The following is an 18,550-nucleotide window of genomic DNA, read 5'->3' as shown; positions in this document are numbered from 1 at the left end:
ATGATTTAATGTGATACAAGGGTGTTGGCATTATGGTCGTGATGAACTGGAGGGGGTTCAGATTATGTCTTGTTGGACTCCGCTATTTTCTAAAAATCAGTTTAGGAAGAAGGTCAAGAGCATGTAAATAAATTATGTTACACTGTTTGCAAAACATGAGTTGAATATTGACCAAATATTTAGACAGCAACATATAAGCTGGACATATAAGTGAAACAATGATGTTTCTTCATCGTCTACACGATGAAGAAACAGAAAAAAAAATTAAAAACTGATAATAAAATCTTAAATCATGAATGTATCTGTGTAAACATCCTTCAAATACTGCCCTTATCTCTAAATTTAAGATAAAAGAGTGATTCAAAAAATACAAAACCCATCATGTCAATCCAAGTGTGTGTGTGTGTGTGTGTGTGTGTGTGTGTGTGTGTGTGTGTGTGTGTGTGTGTGTGTGTGTGTGTGTGTGTGTGTGTGTGTGTGTGTGTGTGTGTGTGTGTGTGTGTGTGTGTGTGTGTGTGTGTGTGTGTGTGTGTGTGTGTGTGTGTGTGTGTGTGTGTGTGTGTGTGTGTGTGTGTGTGTGTGTGCTATATGTATGTTGGGGTTGAGTTACTTATAGTGTCACAACCACTACAATAGGGTTACACACCGGTGTCAGGGACAGAGGGGACTGAATACAGGCTATAGGCAGAGTGAGTTCACAAACAGGTTTGGAGTGCTACATCAAGGTCACTGCTATAGCCAACACCTTAGCACTCTAAACCACGTAGAAAGAAGATGGCCATTCACCAGCAGCTACTGTAGACCCAAGCAATGACCGCCAGCAGCAGTTATTGCGGGATGCTCTTACTTTGAATGTTGCACATCTTCCACAGATAACGCCTGTGTGCAAAACAAATAATAAGTGTTGGGTAGTTGTAGGTTCGGACAAACAGAAAAGACATAAAACATCATGCATAACCACATATGAACAGAAACATGTACTGGAGGCCTGTACTGCTGAGGTTCACATCTGATTAGTAGTGAGGAACACGTATCTGACACATCTCACAAATGGCTGCAGAGGATTTTTCTGTCTGTGTCAAGTGGAAGGTGGTCAGTAGAGTAAAATGGGTGGAGGGCAGCTGCAGAAATGACAGCATGGCTTTTATTATCCCCCCATCTAAACACAGGCTTAATGGTTAAACCAACCACAAAAAATTGAAAGGCAAGCATTTAAGTTGATTGAGAACCATTTCAATACTTGAAAATTAAATAGTATTCAACTTGTCATGGATTTTCCTTTTGCAATAATTAATTGATTATTTACAATATAAATTGACCTATTAAAATAACCTACTTTGAAAGAAAGAAATATCATCTGCAGTGAAGTAAAGTGAAGTATATTTACACAGGTGGTGTATCTACAGTATGTCCACGTTATTCTTCTACACTATACATTTCATAAATATTATCATTTTTACACCACTATGACAAATCTTTACAACTCCTACTGTACACATTATACCAAGCAACATATAGGTACTTTATTATTATCATTATTATTATTATTATTGTTGTTGTTGTTGTTGTTATTGTTATTATTGTTATTGTTATAATTATTGTTAATAAGAATAATAAATAATAATAATAATAACTATGCTTACACGATTTTTCTGAATTAAAATTTGAATATACAATATTTATCACAAAAATGCAGACATAATTATTATTATTATTTAGGGATTTTTTTATTGTATTTATTGTTTTTATTTTTCTAATCTTTAAAATCGGCATCCGGAATGTGTCTGCCGAATGAATCCCTAAGGTTAAGATTTTTTTTTTAAAAATTTAAAAAGAGGGTAACGGAACGACTTCATCCGGGTCTGAATTTTTAAAAATAATGACGAAAAATCCAAACACATTTCTTAATAGTTTAAATTATATTTATTCAAAAAACAACGACATAATGGACAGAAGCAAAATATTCTGCTCATAGACAATATCACTTATAAACAAACGTGTACAACACTTCTCCACTGAAATACATACTTTACACTTCTTTACATAGGCTTTAACTGCAGTCAGTACATTTTCCTCTATACCTGGAAATAATTCCTTAAATAAACTGGGCGCCTCGACGAGAAAGTGCAATCTTTAAATCAGCGTGTTATTCAGCGAGGCGCGGGGAAATAAGTTCAATTTTAAAGATCGGTGGTCTGTTGAAAAGAAATGCCCGTTGTTGTTTTAAAGTGCAACTGACAGTTTAGAAGGAAATGTGAATATTAGTTTATCCATGTGATTCGAAATAAAAAAGAAAATAAAAATGCAGTCAGATGCTCTTTCTCCTTTTTGATCAGGCATTTAATTAATCTATAGCCCCTGCAAACCCATCCATCTCTATATGGCTCTCCTATGATCAAAACTCTTTATTTCCTTAAAACGTCCGAAAATGTCTGTGACATCATTGTTTGTCAGTGATGTCATTTTTGCTGTTTTGCTGTTTTGTGACTGTTTTGATGGGACTGCTTTGTTGAAGTGTCAGTGATCATAAACGCAGCGAATGGAAACATTTGTATTAAAAAAAAAAAAAAAGAAGAAGAAACATGAGGATTTTTAGCTTTTCCTGAATCAGGGAAACTGTTGGTGTCCTACACATAAGGATAGCGACATTTTTCTCAACTAATGATGAAATTAACAATAAAAAATGTCCTCTAAAACAAAAGGCGACTTTTTTGGTGTCAGGCGCCTTTGGATAAGTGTTTTATGTGGAAAGCTTCGGGACGAGACTGAATGACGTGGGTTGTTGTTCACGTGGTTGTCAGAAGTTTCTCAGAGCACCTGAAAGACTTTCAGTCATTATTCTTGCTCGACTCTTGGTCGCTCTGGTCGTCGGTGAAGCACACGTCCACGTCGCTGTCATTGTCACTCTTGTGCTCTGCGTCCTCGAACAGACCTCCTGGTTTGTCCTCCAGTTTCTTGACGGTCTGCCCGGGATGTCTGGACTTGACGTGCCTCTCCAGGTCCCGCCGACGCACCAGCACCTTCCCGCAGAAGTCGCACCTGTAGGGTGTGTTTCCCTCCGCGTGGAGCCGAATGTGTTTGTTCAGGTTGCTTGGGTCTCCAAACGGCCTGAAACACACTTTGCACTTCAGTGGTTTGTAGCCTGTGTGAGTTCTCATGTGGATTTTTAGGCCGTATTTCCTTGAGTACAGCTTCCCGCAGTAGAGACACAGGTGTCCCTTTTTGGGTTTGCCGGTCACTGCGTTGCTGGCGCTCCCGGCCGGCATCGAGTCCAACCGCGTCCGGTTCTTCTCGGCGGCGATCTCGGACAGCTGCTGCGTGTGCATGGCGATCTCCCGGTCGATGTTGGTGATTGAGCCCAGGTCTTGGCTCAGTGAGGGCGCACCGAAGTAGGACATGGACTCCGGGTATTTGAGGAGGTTACTGAAATGGAATTTAAGCGGATAATAAGGGGGGCTGTATAAAAGCTCCCCGTTGTAGACGGTGAATGGCATGAGTGGGATGTTACATTCACCGCCGTAAGTCTTCACACCGTCGAAGTGGGGGAGGGAGAATCTTTCAAAATGGAGTCCAGGGGGCATCGGGGGGTAACGGGACGGGGACAGGCCCGAGTGCATCCGACTCTCCACGTGCTTAAAAGCTGACGTCTCCTCCACATGAGGCAGTAACGGGAAGCTTCGTATGCCGTTTGCGCATGGCACCATTGGGGAAGATGAGTCCATAACAGCAGGTGCGCACTTAGAAGTATGGTTTCCACCACCGTTTAGACCATCGCCTACGTTACGGATTGGTTTCATGCTTCCAATGATTTTGCTGAATCCTAAACTATTCAGCTTTCCGTTTGCGTCTTCTCTGGAGCCGTCCACGCCCGGGAGTTTGGAGACGCAAGTGGGTTTGAAGGCAGAGCGCACACCGGGGTGGAATCCCATGCTGCTGAGCACTGATGATGTGGCGCTGAGGCCAAGAATGTGTCCGTGGTTTCTGGCCGAGGTGACACTCATGTCGAGGGCCCTGTCTTGCTCCTCTGTGATACTTTTCTTTGACAATCCTGCTTTGTTTAGAAACGGTGAGGTGGACACCGTTCGCACGCCAGAGTCTAAAATGGAGGAGTTATTGTGCCCGCTCCTCGGAGAGGTGGAGGTGTTGGGGATGTCTCCAGACTTCGGCGACCTACTGAAGGTTTCTGTGCCTCTAGCCTGCTCGCTGCTCACAAAACCCCGACCGTTGCTCAGCGCGCAGTGGAAGTGGACGTGGGCCTTGAGTGTGTTCGGATATTTGAATATTCTCCAGCAGTACCAGCAGATGTAACGCTCTTCACCTGTGGAGACAATAGTAAACATAATATTGATAAATGAGATGGATGCGGGTCATTATAGATCACACAACACAGCGTGAAACCGGATAACACTGATTACGTGACAGTTTGTATTCTCATGCGTAAAATGCGAGGTCCGTGCGTAAAATATGAATAACAGGTTTGACGACCTGTAAACCTTTGAGGGTCTGTAGATCCAACACCCCCTAATGACACCCCAACACACGGCGCAGGTGAACAGTGTGTGATGCAATAGAAATATACACCGTACTACATTGTCACATTATTGTCAGATTCCCTCTCAAGACGCCACTTAAAAGTCAAAATTGCATGTCACTGCTGCGCTTTAGATGAAATTTTAAATTGGGCCTCGTGGCCTCGGGTGGATCCGGGTTCTAAGATCTGGTGCCAAATGGTAATAGTCACAGGAAACCATTTCAATGACCCCCAGACGAGCACTCAGAGGTTAATATAGATGTAATGATTTTGTAATCCTAATACGGGCCATTGTTAATGTTCGCCATCAAAAGAGCAAAGGCCCTGCCCAATCTGGCACTCACAAACTGATGCATTGAATGCGGGACTTTCTCTCCCTGCACTCTTTCCCGTGGAAGTGATGGCAGCTGTTGCTTGAAATCGCAAGTCTCCCGAAACAAAGACTGCGGCCCATCTGTTGACGCCAAATAATGGGCGAGAGCGTATGTCCAGGAGCGCACACGATGTGTTTGGCCGGAGAATCAGGGCAATATACACCCCACATAAAAGTTACTATTCATTAAGCCACAATACCTTGACGCACACACTTAATTTACCGTGAAACACTTGTTTTTTTTTATTTATTTGCTTTTGAATTCATGAATATTAATGACGCGATGACATTCGTTAACCTCCCTCTCGCAACTGAATCGCCAGCCTCTTCTTGTTCCATGGTCACCGAACCACGTCAATTGATGCTTCTAATTGCTTTTTTTTTATTCAATGCCTGAATATCAGTAATTACTTTATTTTTTTTATAACTTTGATATGATTTCAATTAACCTTGTAATTTTTACATATTGTCTTCAATTAAAAGGCCCTACCAAAATGTACAATCCACTTGATGGAATTCCCCTCACAGCATCTCCTGATATTAATCTTTTCTTCTTTAAAAGGATTAGTTCCTGATGAGCTGGTGTTTTGCCAAGATTAGGGAATAATACCCAAGACTAAATTATTATTACCAGGATAAACACACGGATTAACAAAACTCAGCCAAACAAGAAATGATCGGATCACTGAAAGGATTGAGGTCATTGAAGTGTATGGGATTAATTCATTTGTGAGAGGTTTGTGTTGGCTTTAATATTCACGCAATCACTTTTTGTCCTGTTCAATGTTTAGTCATTAATTTACTAAACCGAGGCTGCTCCACGTCCGTGTCTCTAAAAACAGATCTGCTCGTTTAAAAGAATTTATATTTTAATCCAAATAGAATGACCTTAAAACTCCTAAATAAAAACGTGCCACTTGTCTCGCACCTGAAAAAAATGTAATGGTTAGGCTGGGAGTGTGGGAGGGGCAACTCCAATCGATCTCCATCTCTGGGCGATAAAACAGAAGCGTGATGGGTATCGGCAGTCATTTAACTGAGCAGTGACGTGGGTCCCAATGCGTCGATGTTGTTTCAGTGTCAGCCTTCACTGTTATGACATTTGTTGCCCGACACCAGAATTAATATAGAACATTTTATGCACAATACATAACAGACATTTAAAGTTATTATTATTATTATTATTAATAATAATAATTTATTTTATTTATATATGTTTTCAGTGTTTCACATCAGTCCATCTCAGACTTCGTTCAGCCCTGACTTTTTTCCTCTCCAAGAATCACTTTAATTTTCGTTGTTAATCAAAACAACGAAATTGAGTATTTTAAACATTTTTTTTCTGTTACTTTATTCCCAGTAAATGAGTCGTTTGATTCATTTCCCACATTCCAAAGTTATCATTAACCATCTAAATTACCTTTCTCGTCGTGGGTGGGAGTGGCCGTCGTGGGGATGTCGTACCACTGGGCCAGAGCGTTCGAGTACCAAACACTGAGTTCCTCTCCTGCAGGGATTTCTCTCATCACACGGTAGAAAATCTTTCAGTAGAAACAGAAAGAAGAAAATGAAGTTCAACTGAAATAGTCAGAAGGTATGGGAGTGGGAAATTAATATTGGCCTAAAAGTCAAAGTGACAAAAATTCACCTGTCCACCAGGTAAATCCGACACAGCCTCCAGGTTTTGTTCTTGGCTGCTCCTGGCGGCGCGGATGAAGCCGATCCAATCTGGAACAGAGCAGCCCGACTCATCCACGAACTCCCCCCGAACCAAGCGGACCTAAACAGGCCAACCAACAAACAGAATAAGTTTCAGATTAAAACTAATTCAAAAATATGAACACCCAAGTTCTCTCACATGGTCCCATCACCAACACCGGACATAAATTGCAACGAATAGGTTAAAAAAAAACAACAACCGTTCGAACAGTTTTCTCTTCCCAGTTGTTTATTTATTCCTGTATTTTATTTATCATTTTAGGTGTTTTTTTCACTTATTGATCATTTTCCTTTTTACCATCGACATGTATTTCTAGCTGCGCCCCAGACTGTCTCCTTCATCACCTTAAGGTGCTGCGGCCACGCCTGGTCAACGAGCGCTTAATGCGTCTTTATCCGCTCTGCTGATAATTTACTAAAGAGAATGACACACTGGCCTAATTGAGTTGATATGGGAAACGAATTTGAAGAGTGTCAGAGCGTTTCTAAAGTGTTCAAGGACATTAAAGATCGAAGCGCGACATTTGACACAGAGATTGCACCTGATGATCGCGGGCAGCCCGGGGGCCACGCATTTAGACGCATCAATCACCACCGCTGACAGCTCCAACAATAATAGGGCGCGGTTATGGACGCGTTTATAGCCGCAAATAGTTCTCTCCGGTGGATGAAGAATATCTATTTATAATTTTGTTTTGTTTTTTTAGGTAATATAATAAATATAATTTATTATTATTATGTTCCAAACTTTTGATTTCTTAACACTTGCTTTTAAAAAATATAATACATCCTATCACCACTTCTTTTAATCTGAATATTAACGGTTATTTTAGTTGTTTTTTTTAAAATCTCAGTTACTATTTATATCATTATGATAATTTTTCCGTGCCCCGGGCTGCGGCTCTGGCCTCAGTGGCATCTTTCTGTGGCCGGATTACATTAAAACTAAACGACTCATCGGAGTAACAGGCCCGCCAGGCAGTGAAATGTGAAGCGGCTCAGGGCATGAAGTCCCGCACAGCAGCCCGGGTCCCCATTAGGCCGGTTAAGTAGAGGCGCAGACTGACAAGTTGGCCGCTAATGGAGCTCAATTATTTCCAACATGACAGGCCAAACCAATTAATGTCCGACGGGCCGATGGAGTTTGACAGCGCAGTAAAAGCCAATGCTTTCGTTAGTAAGGCACATTTCGATTTAAACGAAATGATAAATAATCTATTCAATAATATAAAATGCTTTATATTAATAAAGCATTTTCTGGTAGCGTAAATTTTCTTTACCAAATCTGATCTTATTCTAAAAAATTTTACTTTGCTGTTGCCGATAATAATAATAATAATAATAATAATAATAATAATAATAATAATAATAATAATAATAATAATAATAATAATAATAATAATAATAATAATAATGCTGATGAAAAAAGTAATGCAACTTTTAATCAAAGATGCATCTTTCTCATGAGATGTTTTCTTGGCAAAAATTGAAAACAAATTATTCAAAACATAAATTAAATCTTATGTATAGGTGATGAATATTTTAAAGTGGTTCAACTGACCTTCTTTTTCGGTCCAACTTCCCTGCGGTCCGACACGTACTTCCCGAGTTTGAAGACCCCCGGTACCGGTCCTATGCGAAGCCCAGCCGGGATGCTGCAGTCCGCGAACACACTGACGGTGGTGGACGCCCGGGTGGCTTGCATGGCATGAGGTGAGATCAGAACCATGAAGGCCGATGGAGACCGACTGGGAGAGAGCAGAGAGGGAGGTGAGGGAGGATGAAGGGGACCGGCCGCTATCCGCTCTCAGAGTGACGCGGTGGCGTTTTGCACTCCTGCTTTTCTAGTGATGTGCAGGCGAGGTACCCCCCCCACACACACACACACACACCTCCCCCGAACCCCGAGCATCCCTCCCGACCCCTACAGCTCAGGATGCAAGTGTGTGTGTATGGGTGTGTGTGAAGGGATGGGGGGGGGGGCGTGCAGAGAGGTGATGCTGCTGTGAGGTGGTTGAGAGGGGGGGGTGGTCCTGAGTTTGCGGCAGTGAGTGTGAGAGAGTTGGGCTCCCCCAGCAGCTGTGAGGAGAGGGGAACCGGGCCGGCCTGCTCACATGGAGACTTTCCCTCACCCCGCCACATAATGAATTGCTCCAAAACGGTCAAAGAGACACAAAGGGCCAGGCGACCTTCCCATCCCCAAAATCCAATTTGTCAAGGGCAGAGAAAAGAGGCAGCAGAATCAAAGGTCCGGAGCGACCATTAATCCTCAGCATGTGGCTTTGTCCTCCAGACAGTTCCGATATTTTAACTGACAAATCCACTGTATAATTTCTCCATAAATCCTCACCCTTTCCATTCTTTCCTTTCAAGAAGGTTTTTGAAATCAGGAGCTACTTTAAATCTACTTGGCTGGCATTCTTGGGGTTTAAAACACTTCAAAGGGCTTTATCCTGCCTCCTCCTTTGTGACCGGAGCGCAATCAAAGGAGCAGGAAAGTTTAGACGACTTGTTAACTTCTATTGACTCTCGGCGTGTGCCGGGTTGAGATCAGGCAGGTACTGAAAAGAGAGAACCAGCAGCGGGAAGGGAGAGAGAGGAGGAAAGTGTAACCATGCAGTGCAAACACACACCAACTTATTTAGTTCACGTTCAACCTGCTGAAATCAAGAGCAGGACCAGTGAACGCAATCAGATATATAATTATATGATATGATATATAATAAATAAACCAGTCTAGCAAATAAATGATTACAATTATGTTTAAAATGACTAAGTTTCTCCCTTTTAAAATGTGTCGTGTCACAAATTCACACGCGTTGAAAGGAAATTATAATTTTCAAATACTTAAGTGCCTTGATGATAAAACAAAAACTGGTCTTTGTATATATATATTTTTTTTTATTTTTTTATTTTATTTCTCCAGCAAATATTTTCCATTCTACATTCGGTGAGACCGTGGATACTGTTCACTTTTTAAATTTTTTTTAAATTAATTTCTGCTGCATAGATGATTTTTTCTTTGAGTTAAAAAAAACGTGAAACCTTTCACTTATAGAATGTATATATAACAAAGTGATGAACTTGTTGGTCTTGTGCCGCATTGGGAGGAGGTTGTCCTCTAACATGTGTCTCTGTGCAGCGGCTTGTGTTCACCCGCTCTGGCCTCTCCGTTCTGAGCTGAAGCAGAACCTGCGGGCGGTCGATTCTGACTTTTGACCTGACGCTGGATCTGACGGATGACGAGTGATCTGGACACGTCAGGACCAATATCTCCTGGAGTAGTTACCAAAAACAACACAGAAGGTGAAGTGTTTGAATTCCTTAATGTTATATTTCATGTTTTTTTATACTAATAATTAGTTAAATATAGAATAAAATCAATAGAGTAACAATATTTATTTATTATTATTAACTATTAATATGGTTGCTGTTTCCGTATCTTCAGTCTATCCATCTCCCCCCCCCCCCATCTCCACTCCTCCAGTCAGTAAAAGAGTCTGAGCGACACGCGAACAATCTCATCAATAGGGGCAATGTTTGCGCCTGGCTGTGCGGAGGGGTTATTTATTAACGCCTCGCCATTTGCGGCTGGTTCCCATCCACCCCTGCTCTATTTTAAAGCCCCTGACTTCTCCACAGTGAAATTAATTATACTCCGAGCAGAGGAGGAGGAGGAGGAGGAGGAGGAGGAGGAGAGAAGACGTTTCCTTTCTGTTCTCAGGAGCGTCTCTGTGTAGAATCTCCGCTCCACTGTGCGCTCCTCAAAAAGGCTCAGTGTCAGAGAGAACACTGTTGGGAACGAATGGGAGGGAAAATGAAATGAAATGTAATGAAATGGCTTCACCTGCGTTATTGTCCCTCACGCTTTTTAAAGAAAAAAAGAAAAGACACATTAATTACATGGCCGGATCTTTATTCCGAGACAGTATTGCAGAGTCAATCAATAGAATTCCGTAAGTGCGCTTTTTCTCAAATGGACCCAGAAAGTCTTTCATAAAGTTAACTAACGACCTGAGAAGGAGCAGAGTCAGGAGACGTTTTTATGGGAGGCTCTGCCTGGGTCTTGCCAGGCCTTTTTGGATTTGAACTATTTGAACGGTGGGGCTCTGATTTAACTGGTTGGCCATTAAAGAGCCATGAATATAGAGGAACAACCTGCCTGCAAAGCAACGCGCTTAATACAGAGAGCAATGCCCCACCAGGGATCTCCATTCATACTCCCCAACTATACTTCAAGGGTGCCAAGGGTTCACCACCACCTCTCCTGGACTGGTTTCAATGGCCTACCATTTAAGACCCCTCCGAGCTCAGAAGAAAACACATTTTTTATGTCGACCCATAAACTCTGTGCGGGTCTATTCAGAAGAGCCCAATCATTGTCCCACTTAGCAATGTGGCCTATTTCTCACAGATTCCCACGTCTTAGAAATGGCGTTGTGTTTGTCTAAATCCATTTATTTCTCCACATGTAAGCCCACACTCACGACACCTTTCACTTTCATTTGGTCACACGTCTTTTAATTAAGAAAAGAGAAGGAAAGTTAAATCATCGTGCTTTTGGTTTTCTGGATAGGATAAAACTCTTCAGTCAAAATGTTTTATTCCTTTCAAGATCTGCTTTCAAACCAAAACAAAAAAAAAACATTAGACAGGGTTGTTTATCTTATTGTCATCTCTTTTTTTTAAATTTATTTATTTAATATGTCATATTTAAGGCGTTGAACTTTGTCGACTTGGGGAAAGACGCAGGCTGCACCAAGGGCAGACCAGCTGCCTTGATGCGGGTGGGACATTAGCGACGCGTTTGAATAGTAATTATGCTTGTATGGGACTCCCACCAGATGACATGATTGGGTTTTAACCCAGACTAATATTCAAGATCGCATTAGAGAGGAGCCGAATAAACGGCACCTGATTCAACGCAGCTCATGCGTGATTTCATTCAAAATGCCTCCTCTCTCTCTTTTTTTTTTTTTTTTGGGGGCCAGAAGTGGGCTGCACCGCTTGGGTATTCAAAGTCTCTACAAAGTTTCAGCGCCCAGCTTTTCCAAGACACATTTCCTTGACTTTAAACTCACTTTGTCTCGCATGAAGAGACGCGGATAAAAGCGTGTGAAGTTGTGTGAATTGATATGTTTCGGTGTACCTTATAAATTCATACCTTTTCTCACTCGAGCGCCTCAGAAAGAACGTGTCAGTCAGGCCGATTCTCTCTGCTGTCCAACGCATTTAGCAGGAGATCTATTTGAGAAGTTCATTCCTAGGCAAATGTATGCAGGCCGGGCTCAGCATGAATGGAGCAGCGTGTCAGCCGACCCTAATTGGGATTTAGCCACCCAAAGTATACGCACAAAGTGACGGAAAATCACAGGTTTCAAAGAAAGTCACAACTTTTGCCCTTCTTGATGAATATGAGGAACTTATTCCCTCAGCTCAGGGTTTAAATGCATTTTTCTACAAGGATGGAGGTTGGTGACCCATTTAGATGTGCGGTGTTTGTCTGCGAACTGAGAGCGGATCAGAAGGCACGCAACCTTAACTGGTCTCTATGTTTAATATTTTAGTCCAGGTTACGCTTATTTTGTATTGTAATTTAGTAGTTTTGACTTGTGAAAATGTAGCACATTAATAATAATAATAATAATAATAATAATAATAATAATATTAAAATTACGTTAATAATAATAAAAATAAAAGTAATTACATTGATAATAACAATAATAATAATAATAATATTAATAATAGGAAAAGTAATAAAAACCTACCTTTTTTATTTTTAAGGGGTGGATAATTTTAGGAATTTCTCATTTATTTATTTATGTAGTTTTTTATTTATCACTCGTCTTTTCCCGCTGCGCCGTTGGTCCTATTTTGCACACGAAGCACCATGGAGAGCTCCGCATTCCACACGCACTTACCCATGTCTATTTTAATAATTACCTTGGTAATAAATTCAATGAGATCTGTGTATTTCCCTTAATTCTGAAAATATTGGAGGAATTACACGTAGAAATATGCGTCTTTCGGGTTGGATGCACTCAGTAATGTAATGACGACCGTCTCTCGGCTTCTCGTCATCATAGCTCCGACTGACATCTACTAGTAGATTCAGACCAATTGTCTCCTGCATGTTCGGATGTGATGAGACTGTGGAAATGATGTCCGAGAGAGATATTGATTATTACAACATGAAGTTGTTCATAATCATCTTTAGGTGAGTTATTAAGGAATGATTAGATGAAGTGAGATGATCGGTGAATTTTAACAAGGTGGATAATTCAAGTAATTTCTTGATTTTTATCCATGTCTTTCATTACGTTGCAGCTTGAATCAAAATGTTGTGCAAAAAATTTTCATGATTATTTTTATTTATCTATTCATCTTATTATAGATCAGTGTTTCACATTTTATTTTTTGCAGTGGTGAATGATGTTGTTTTCTATATTGACAGTGTCAAAAAATGTAAACAAATTGGTAATTTTTTTCCATATATAACCACACTGTATGTATGGAGACACCTCCGTAGATCAAGTTGACTCTAGTGGAATGTGTTCCATTATAGTAATAATGGCACAGAAATCTTTTGTTGCAGTTTGTTGTCAAAGCGTAGTTAAGTTGCATGTTTCTGCTTTCAGCACCGGAGCAGGATGCTGAGCGTGTTTGGCATCTGCTGGCCAGATCCAATCGCTCCCAATCAGTAGCAGGAATAAAAGGTGTGGATGTGGATGGAATGAGGACAGGAAACGGCTGTGTGCCGTCACCCCCGCTACACGACAAAATTTGACTGACGGATGCCTTAGCCCTCCAGAAAGTGTCAAGGCGACTGCTTTGACCCTCAGGTGACTCCATCCTCTCTATTTTGCTGTTCCTTCACTGTTTCATTTCCCATTTTTACCATTCAAGGCAAAGCTATGAAAACAATCCCTATTCATGGAGCCAAAACAGACTCTTACATGAAATCATTATTGGATTGCAATCTGTGAGCTTATCAGGCATCTCAAATTCAGAATAAGATGTTAAAAGACAAGGTGATTGAATGCTGATAGCTTTATTTGCAGCACATAAAAAAATGAGGGAGGGAGCATGAGGCGCACAAAAGTTGGGAGACCATGTTGAGTGTTGGTGAAGCTAAACTCTATGAAGAGAATGCTCCACTTGAGCAAAAGGTCAGTCATGGGTTATTTTGTCCAGGGCAAAGGGCAAAGGTTGGTGTCCAGACATGGGTTTTGGTCAGTGCGAAGCTCAGGGGGGCGTGGAGCTTTAAGGGGGAGAGGAGGCCACTTGTGAGATTGGGTTACTTAGTCTTCATCACATACGTCAGCTGCCCCAGAGATGGTGTAGGTTTTTTCCTGATGGTCCATCTCCAGCACATCATCTTCATTTTGGACGGTTCTTATAGGGATAGAAGAAAACGGAGAACACTGAAATATAGACAAAACAAGCTTATCAAAACTCTGCAGCTTCAAGAGTCTTTTTGTGCTGGCCTTACTATTGGAACTAATCAGATACCTTGCAGTACCTTTACCTAATGAGCACCGTCCTCCTCTCCATCAGCTCCACCGCCTGCTCCATATAGTTTTCTCGGTTGGGACTGTAGCCATTGGATCCATGAGTCATTGTAAAAACGCTGCGATTTCCTCTTCCTCCACCACCCCTACCAATTCCATCTTCATCACTTTCACCTACAACTGTAGTACCTCCACTGCCTCTGATTCCACCACTCATTGAAGCTTGACCAGTTCCTCCATATCGATCTACGCCTCGACCAGTTCCACAAAGCATCCCTCCACCACTACTGTCAACTCCTGTACTGAGCACTATACTAATGCCACCAATGTTACCTGTGCCCGTTCCAAGACCATCCCTTCTGGTGTCAAATTCACCTTCAACATCACCCATATCTGCACCTATACCTAAAACCGGAGCACCCGTAGCACCAGTGCCTAAACCTGCAGCACCTACACATAAACCTGGAGCCCCTACATCTAAAGCACCAGTACCCACACTTGCAGCACCAGTGCCTGCAGTACCTACACGTCCAGTAGCGTCCACACTGCCTGCACCAGCTGCTCCACCACCAGCTTCCAATCCATGACCAGATCCAACATCACACATTCCTGCACCATGCACTCCTTCTCCAGCAGCCACACCACCTACACCAGTTTCTACACCACCTACACCCCCATATAAGAAACCATGACCACCACCAATGTCTGCCCTATCTGCCCTACCAGCAAGACCCTTCCCTTTAACCAGACCTCCAGCAACCATATTTCCACCCATTCTTCCAGCACTCATGCCCTCACCCATCCCTGCACCCTTCCCCATACCTCCAACACTACTACCACTACCCCCAGTTACCCCACCACCCATCCCACCAACACCACCCATGCCTCCTCCACCAAAGCTCATTCCACTGCCAATGGCGCTCATGCTGAGGTTGGCCAGAGACATGGTTTGCATCATGTCAGCGAGCCGCAGATCCTCTCCTTCAATAAGTTTTCTGCAAGAAATAAGTTTTTAAAAATACTAAAATCTTTTGCTGGTATTGATTTACATACAGTTTCAGGCACACACACAAAAAAATCCATTGTAACAATGTTTTTCTATTACCTGTATGTTGTTATCTCAATCTCCAAAGCCATCTTGACATTCAGGAGGTCTTGGTATTCACACAGGTGTAGTGCAATTTTCTCCTTGGTAGATTTCAGTTCAAGCTGCAGGGCTTCCGCCCGAGCCTGTTAACAGAGCGAACACAGCGTGAATAAATTACTGTGTTGTAATTGTTTATTCTGGTGTGAGCAGTCATGTGCAGCACACACACACACACACACACACACACACACACACACACACACACACACACACACACACACACACACACACACAATATGAGCTTTAGTTTACCTGCAGGTTTTCTAATTCCTTTCTGTACTTTTCCTGTTTTTCTTGTATTTGGGCCTCCAGAGCTTCGTTCCTGGTCCTCAGGGTATCCAGGTCACGTTCCTTGCTTTGCATCTGAAAATATTTTTATATACTCATGTTTATTATGTACAATTCAAATACATTTTTTGATGCATCCTCCTTTTTCAGTTTTGATACTCACATCCTTTTTGGCTCTTGATATTTCTTCTCTAACGCTTCGAGTCGTTTCTACATGCCTTGATGTCTTATTAGTTAGATCTTCAAACTTGTTTTTATACCATGAATCCATCTCCTTAAAATTAAAAAAATAATGTGAGATGAACATCATGGACAGCTTTGTTTTGACATCAGAGAGTGGAGGTTTTTTCTTTAATTTACCTGTAGATTTTTGGCCGCAATGTCATCGTACTGAGCCTGGATTTGTTTCATAGCGGCAGCGAGGTCAGGGAGAGCAAACTCACTCTGAACAGAGATGTGTGACGCGTAGACCTGTTTCATGAGCTCATCAATTTCCTTTGAACAAGAAAAGAAAACTTAATTTATAAGGATTTTATAGGACCAAATTTGAATTCTGACAGAAAAATGGTATCCACCTCTTTTTGGACCCGCTTTAAGAATTCAATGTCAACTTCTAACTGCTCCAGCTTCTTCTCCAAGGTGATACGTGAGGAGGTGGCCTTGTCAACATCCTGAAGAAAACATCCCATTATTACCATGTAAATTAAAGCTGTAAATCAGCTTGCGGCCTACGGAAATACTGTGTTATGGAACGGAACCTACTGGACGGATAGCTTGGATGTCTAACTCGGCCTTCCTCTTCAGCTCTACTTCCTCCTCATATCTGACTCTGATGCCCTCCAGTTGAGCCGCTGTTGCATCCTTTGCTGCCAAGGAGATGTCCTGACAATCAAAAAGCCAGAAGTTATGTGGTTGTCTACTGGAAGGTGTGTGCAACATGTAGATCAGTCTCTTTAGCATTTTATACTTTACCTTTATTTCTGTGCCTGTGTGCTTGTGCGCATGTCTTTATGTATGTGTGCAAGTGCATCATCAAGCCATCTGTCATCTATACGTAAAACTGAGCTGAAGACAGCTGCGCTCTGTGTCACCTTAACGTGCTGAGGCACCTCTCCATTTGCCTGCCAGGAATAAGCCTGTTACCAGGTAAGAAACCTTGAAAACACCAAGTTGACGTCTTGTATCATTGCTTGGATGGATCCTCCACAGCTCAGCGAGGTGTAAACCTCGCCCGAAACAAGAAAGAACTCAGTGTATACGCTCTGTTGACTGCTTGATATATAATAAGTGAAACAGGAACTGTGTGGCATGGAGGATTCTGTCTCACCCGCTGAACTCTCATCTGATCAGCAATCTTTTTCAGTTCCTTCAGCTGTTCCTCATATAAGAGGCGTAGACCTGTTGGCTTCACGAATCGGTTACGGTACCCCTCGATTTCTGCTTCCAGTAGCTTGTTCTGCTGCTCTAAGGATCGAACCTGTAAGCAGTAAACAAACTCTGTGAGTTCAGGTGGGGTATAACCACAATACCCTCCACAGAGGTGGGGGTATGTGCCCTATTTTTAGGTGGAAGGCATTTTTAGACCAGATGAATTTATCAATATGAAGGTTGAAGTGAAGGCAGCTCACTTTTTCTATGTATACAGCTAGTCTGTCGTTGAGGACAATCATCTCCTGTCTTTCACTCTTTCTGGTGTTGAGGAATTCTTGGTTTTCAGCTGCAGCAATATTCAGATCTATAGGACGTTCTCCATTTGGCCCAATACATACCAGGGTTCCTGCATTCACACTGAAAAATTACCCATGAGCTACAGACATGAAATCTGAAGTTTAGGATGATCATCATATGATAACAAAAAAAAAAAAAAAGAACTCTGAAATTATCTTGAAAGAGGGTTTAAGGTTCAGGCACTTTCTTTCACATCAGGTGAAAACCACCAAACAAACAGGTGAACCTCTCACACTGCACGGAACCCGTAGATCTTACCCTACTCCAAACACACCAGTCTTGCGTACAGCTGAGACGGTCCTTCGTCCTACCGACTCCCCCATGATGCTGCTCGCTCCAGCTCTGCAGGAGCATCCGAAGGAGGCCTGACGGGCGCCTCTCCTGGTGGGTGATGGACTGGACACCCTGACCTGGTAGGTCAAGGCGTCGCTGTCATCAAAGTGGCGGCGATAGGAAGAGATCCTCTCTGGGCTGCGGCTCATGGTAGCGGCAGGAGCTGTGTGTCTTCTGGTTTTCTGAAAGGAGATGAAAACACTCAGGCAGGGTTTGTCTGTGGTTTGCAAGGATTCAAGGTTGATCAACCGCGTATGCACTCCCCCGATTATCAGCCCAGCCTCGGGTTTTATTCTCCTCTTTGTCCACCAAGCCCTGGCTCTCTCAAACACAGCCCAATGTATGAGCAAACACTTGTGGAATCTGGAGCCTCTGCACCAACTCGGGTTTGACCTGCTGTTGGGATATCTGTCAGCAGGTTGTGAGGAGAATAGTTGGGCTGGGATTGAGACTGACGACATAAGTGAAGGGTTCACTTGGTAGTCTCCAAAAGTATGGCATATAATCATGTGTCAGTATCCCTTTCATACATTTGGATTAGATTATGGTTAATACACCACCTCCATGTCCGTGGCTGCACTGGAGAGAAGATAGACAGGCAGTCAGGATCTGGATGCTGAGCTGAGGAGGCTGCAGGAGGGCAGAAGAGCATGGCAAGATATCACATGAATTCATATGTAGTATTATGATAGTATTCTCAAATCATTCTTGTCATAAGTAAATTATTAGTGCTGTCCCTAAAAAGTAGGTCAAATATAGGGCACAGTTGGGACTGCTTTAAAATTATTGAACATTTTCTTTCATGGTTGGAGAATCCTATTTATTCTAGCAGAAAGAGTATAAACACTTGTGACATTATTTACTCATTCATCGGGGAGAAGACTCCAAGGTCAGTTTCCTGTACCGTAACAATGACTTCA

The 18,550-nt window shown here is 42.2% G+C and overlaps 2 protein-coding genes across 2 annotated transcripts; both read right to left on the bottom strand.

Moving 5' to 3' along the window:
- Window positions 1–1,846: 1,846 nt before the first annotated feature.
- prdm13 (PR domain containing 13) lies at window positions 1,847–8,415 on the bottom strand. Its single transcript, XM_068324329.1, has 4 exons — window positions 8,185–8,415; window positions 6,553–6,684; window positions 6,325–6,445; window positions 1,847–4,318 (listed from the first exon to the last, which is right to left on the bottom strand). The coding sequence occupies exons 1-4, from the start codon at window positions 8,350–8,352 to the stop codon at window positions 2,829–2,831; spliced, it is 1,911 nt and encodes a 636-aa protein (XP_068180430.1). The 5' UTR covers window positions 8,353–8,415; the 3' UTR covers window positions 1,847–2,828.
- A 5,288-nt stretch (window positions 8,416–13,703) lies between these two features.
- zgc:172323 (uncharacterized protein LOC564165 homolog) lies at window positions 13,704–17,779 on the bottom strand. Its single transcript, XM_068323574.1, has 11 exons — window positions 17,556–17,779; window positions 17,198–17,357; window positions 16,897–17,046; window positions 16,332–16,451; window positions 16,145–16,240; window positions 15,930–16,064; window positions 15,733–15,843; window positions 15,534–15,644; window positions 15,240–15,364; window positions 14,152–15,129; window positions 13,704–14,018 (listed from the first exon to the last, which is right to left on the bottom strand). Exons 1-11 carry the CDS (start codon window positions 17,777–17,779, stop codon window positions 13,925–13,927), a joined length of 2,304 nt encoding a protein of 767 aa, XP_068179675.1. The 3' UTR covers window positions 13,704–13,924.
- Window positions 17,780–18,550: the final 771 nt, after the last annotated feature.

Source organism: Antennarius striatus, chromosome 9 (assembly GCF_040054535.1).
Source record: "Antennarius striatus isolate MH-2024 chromosome 9, ASM4005453v1, whole genome shotgun sequence".
In the NCBI taxonomy this organism is placed as follows: Eukaryota; Metazoa; Chordata; class Actinopteri; order Lophiiformes; family Antennariidae; genus Antennarius; species Antennarius striatus.
This window is presented reverse-complemented; position numbering and strand designations above follow the sequence as displayed.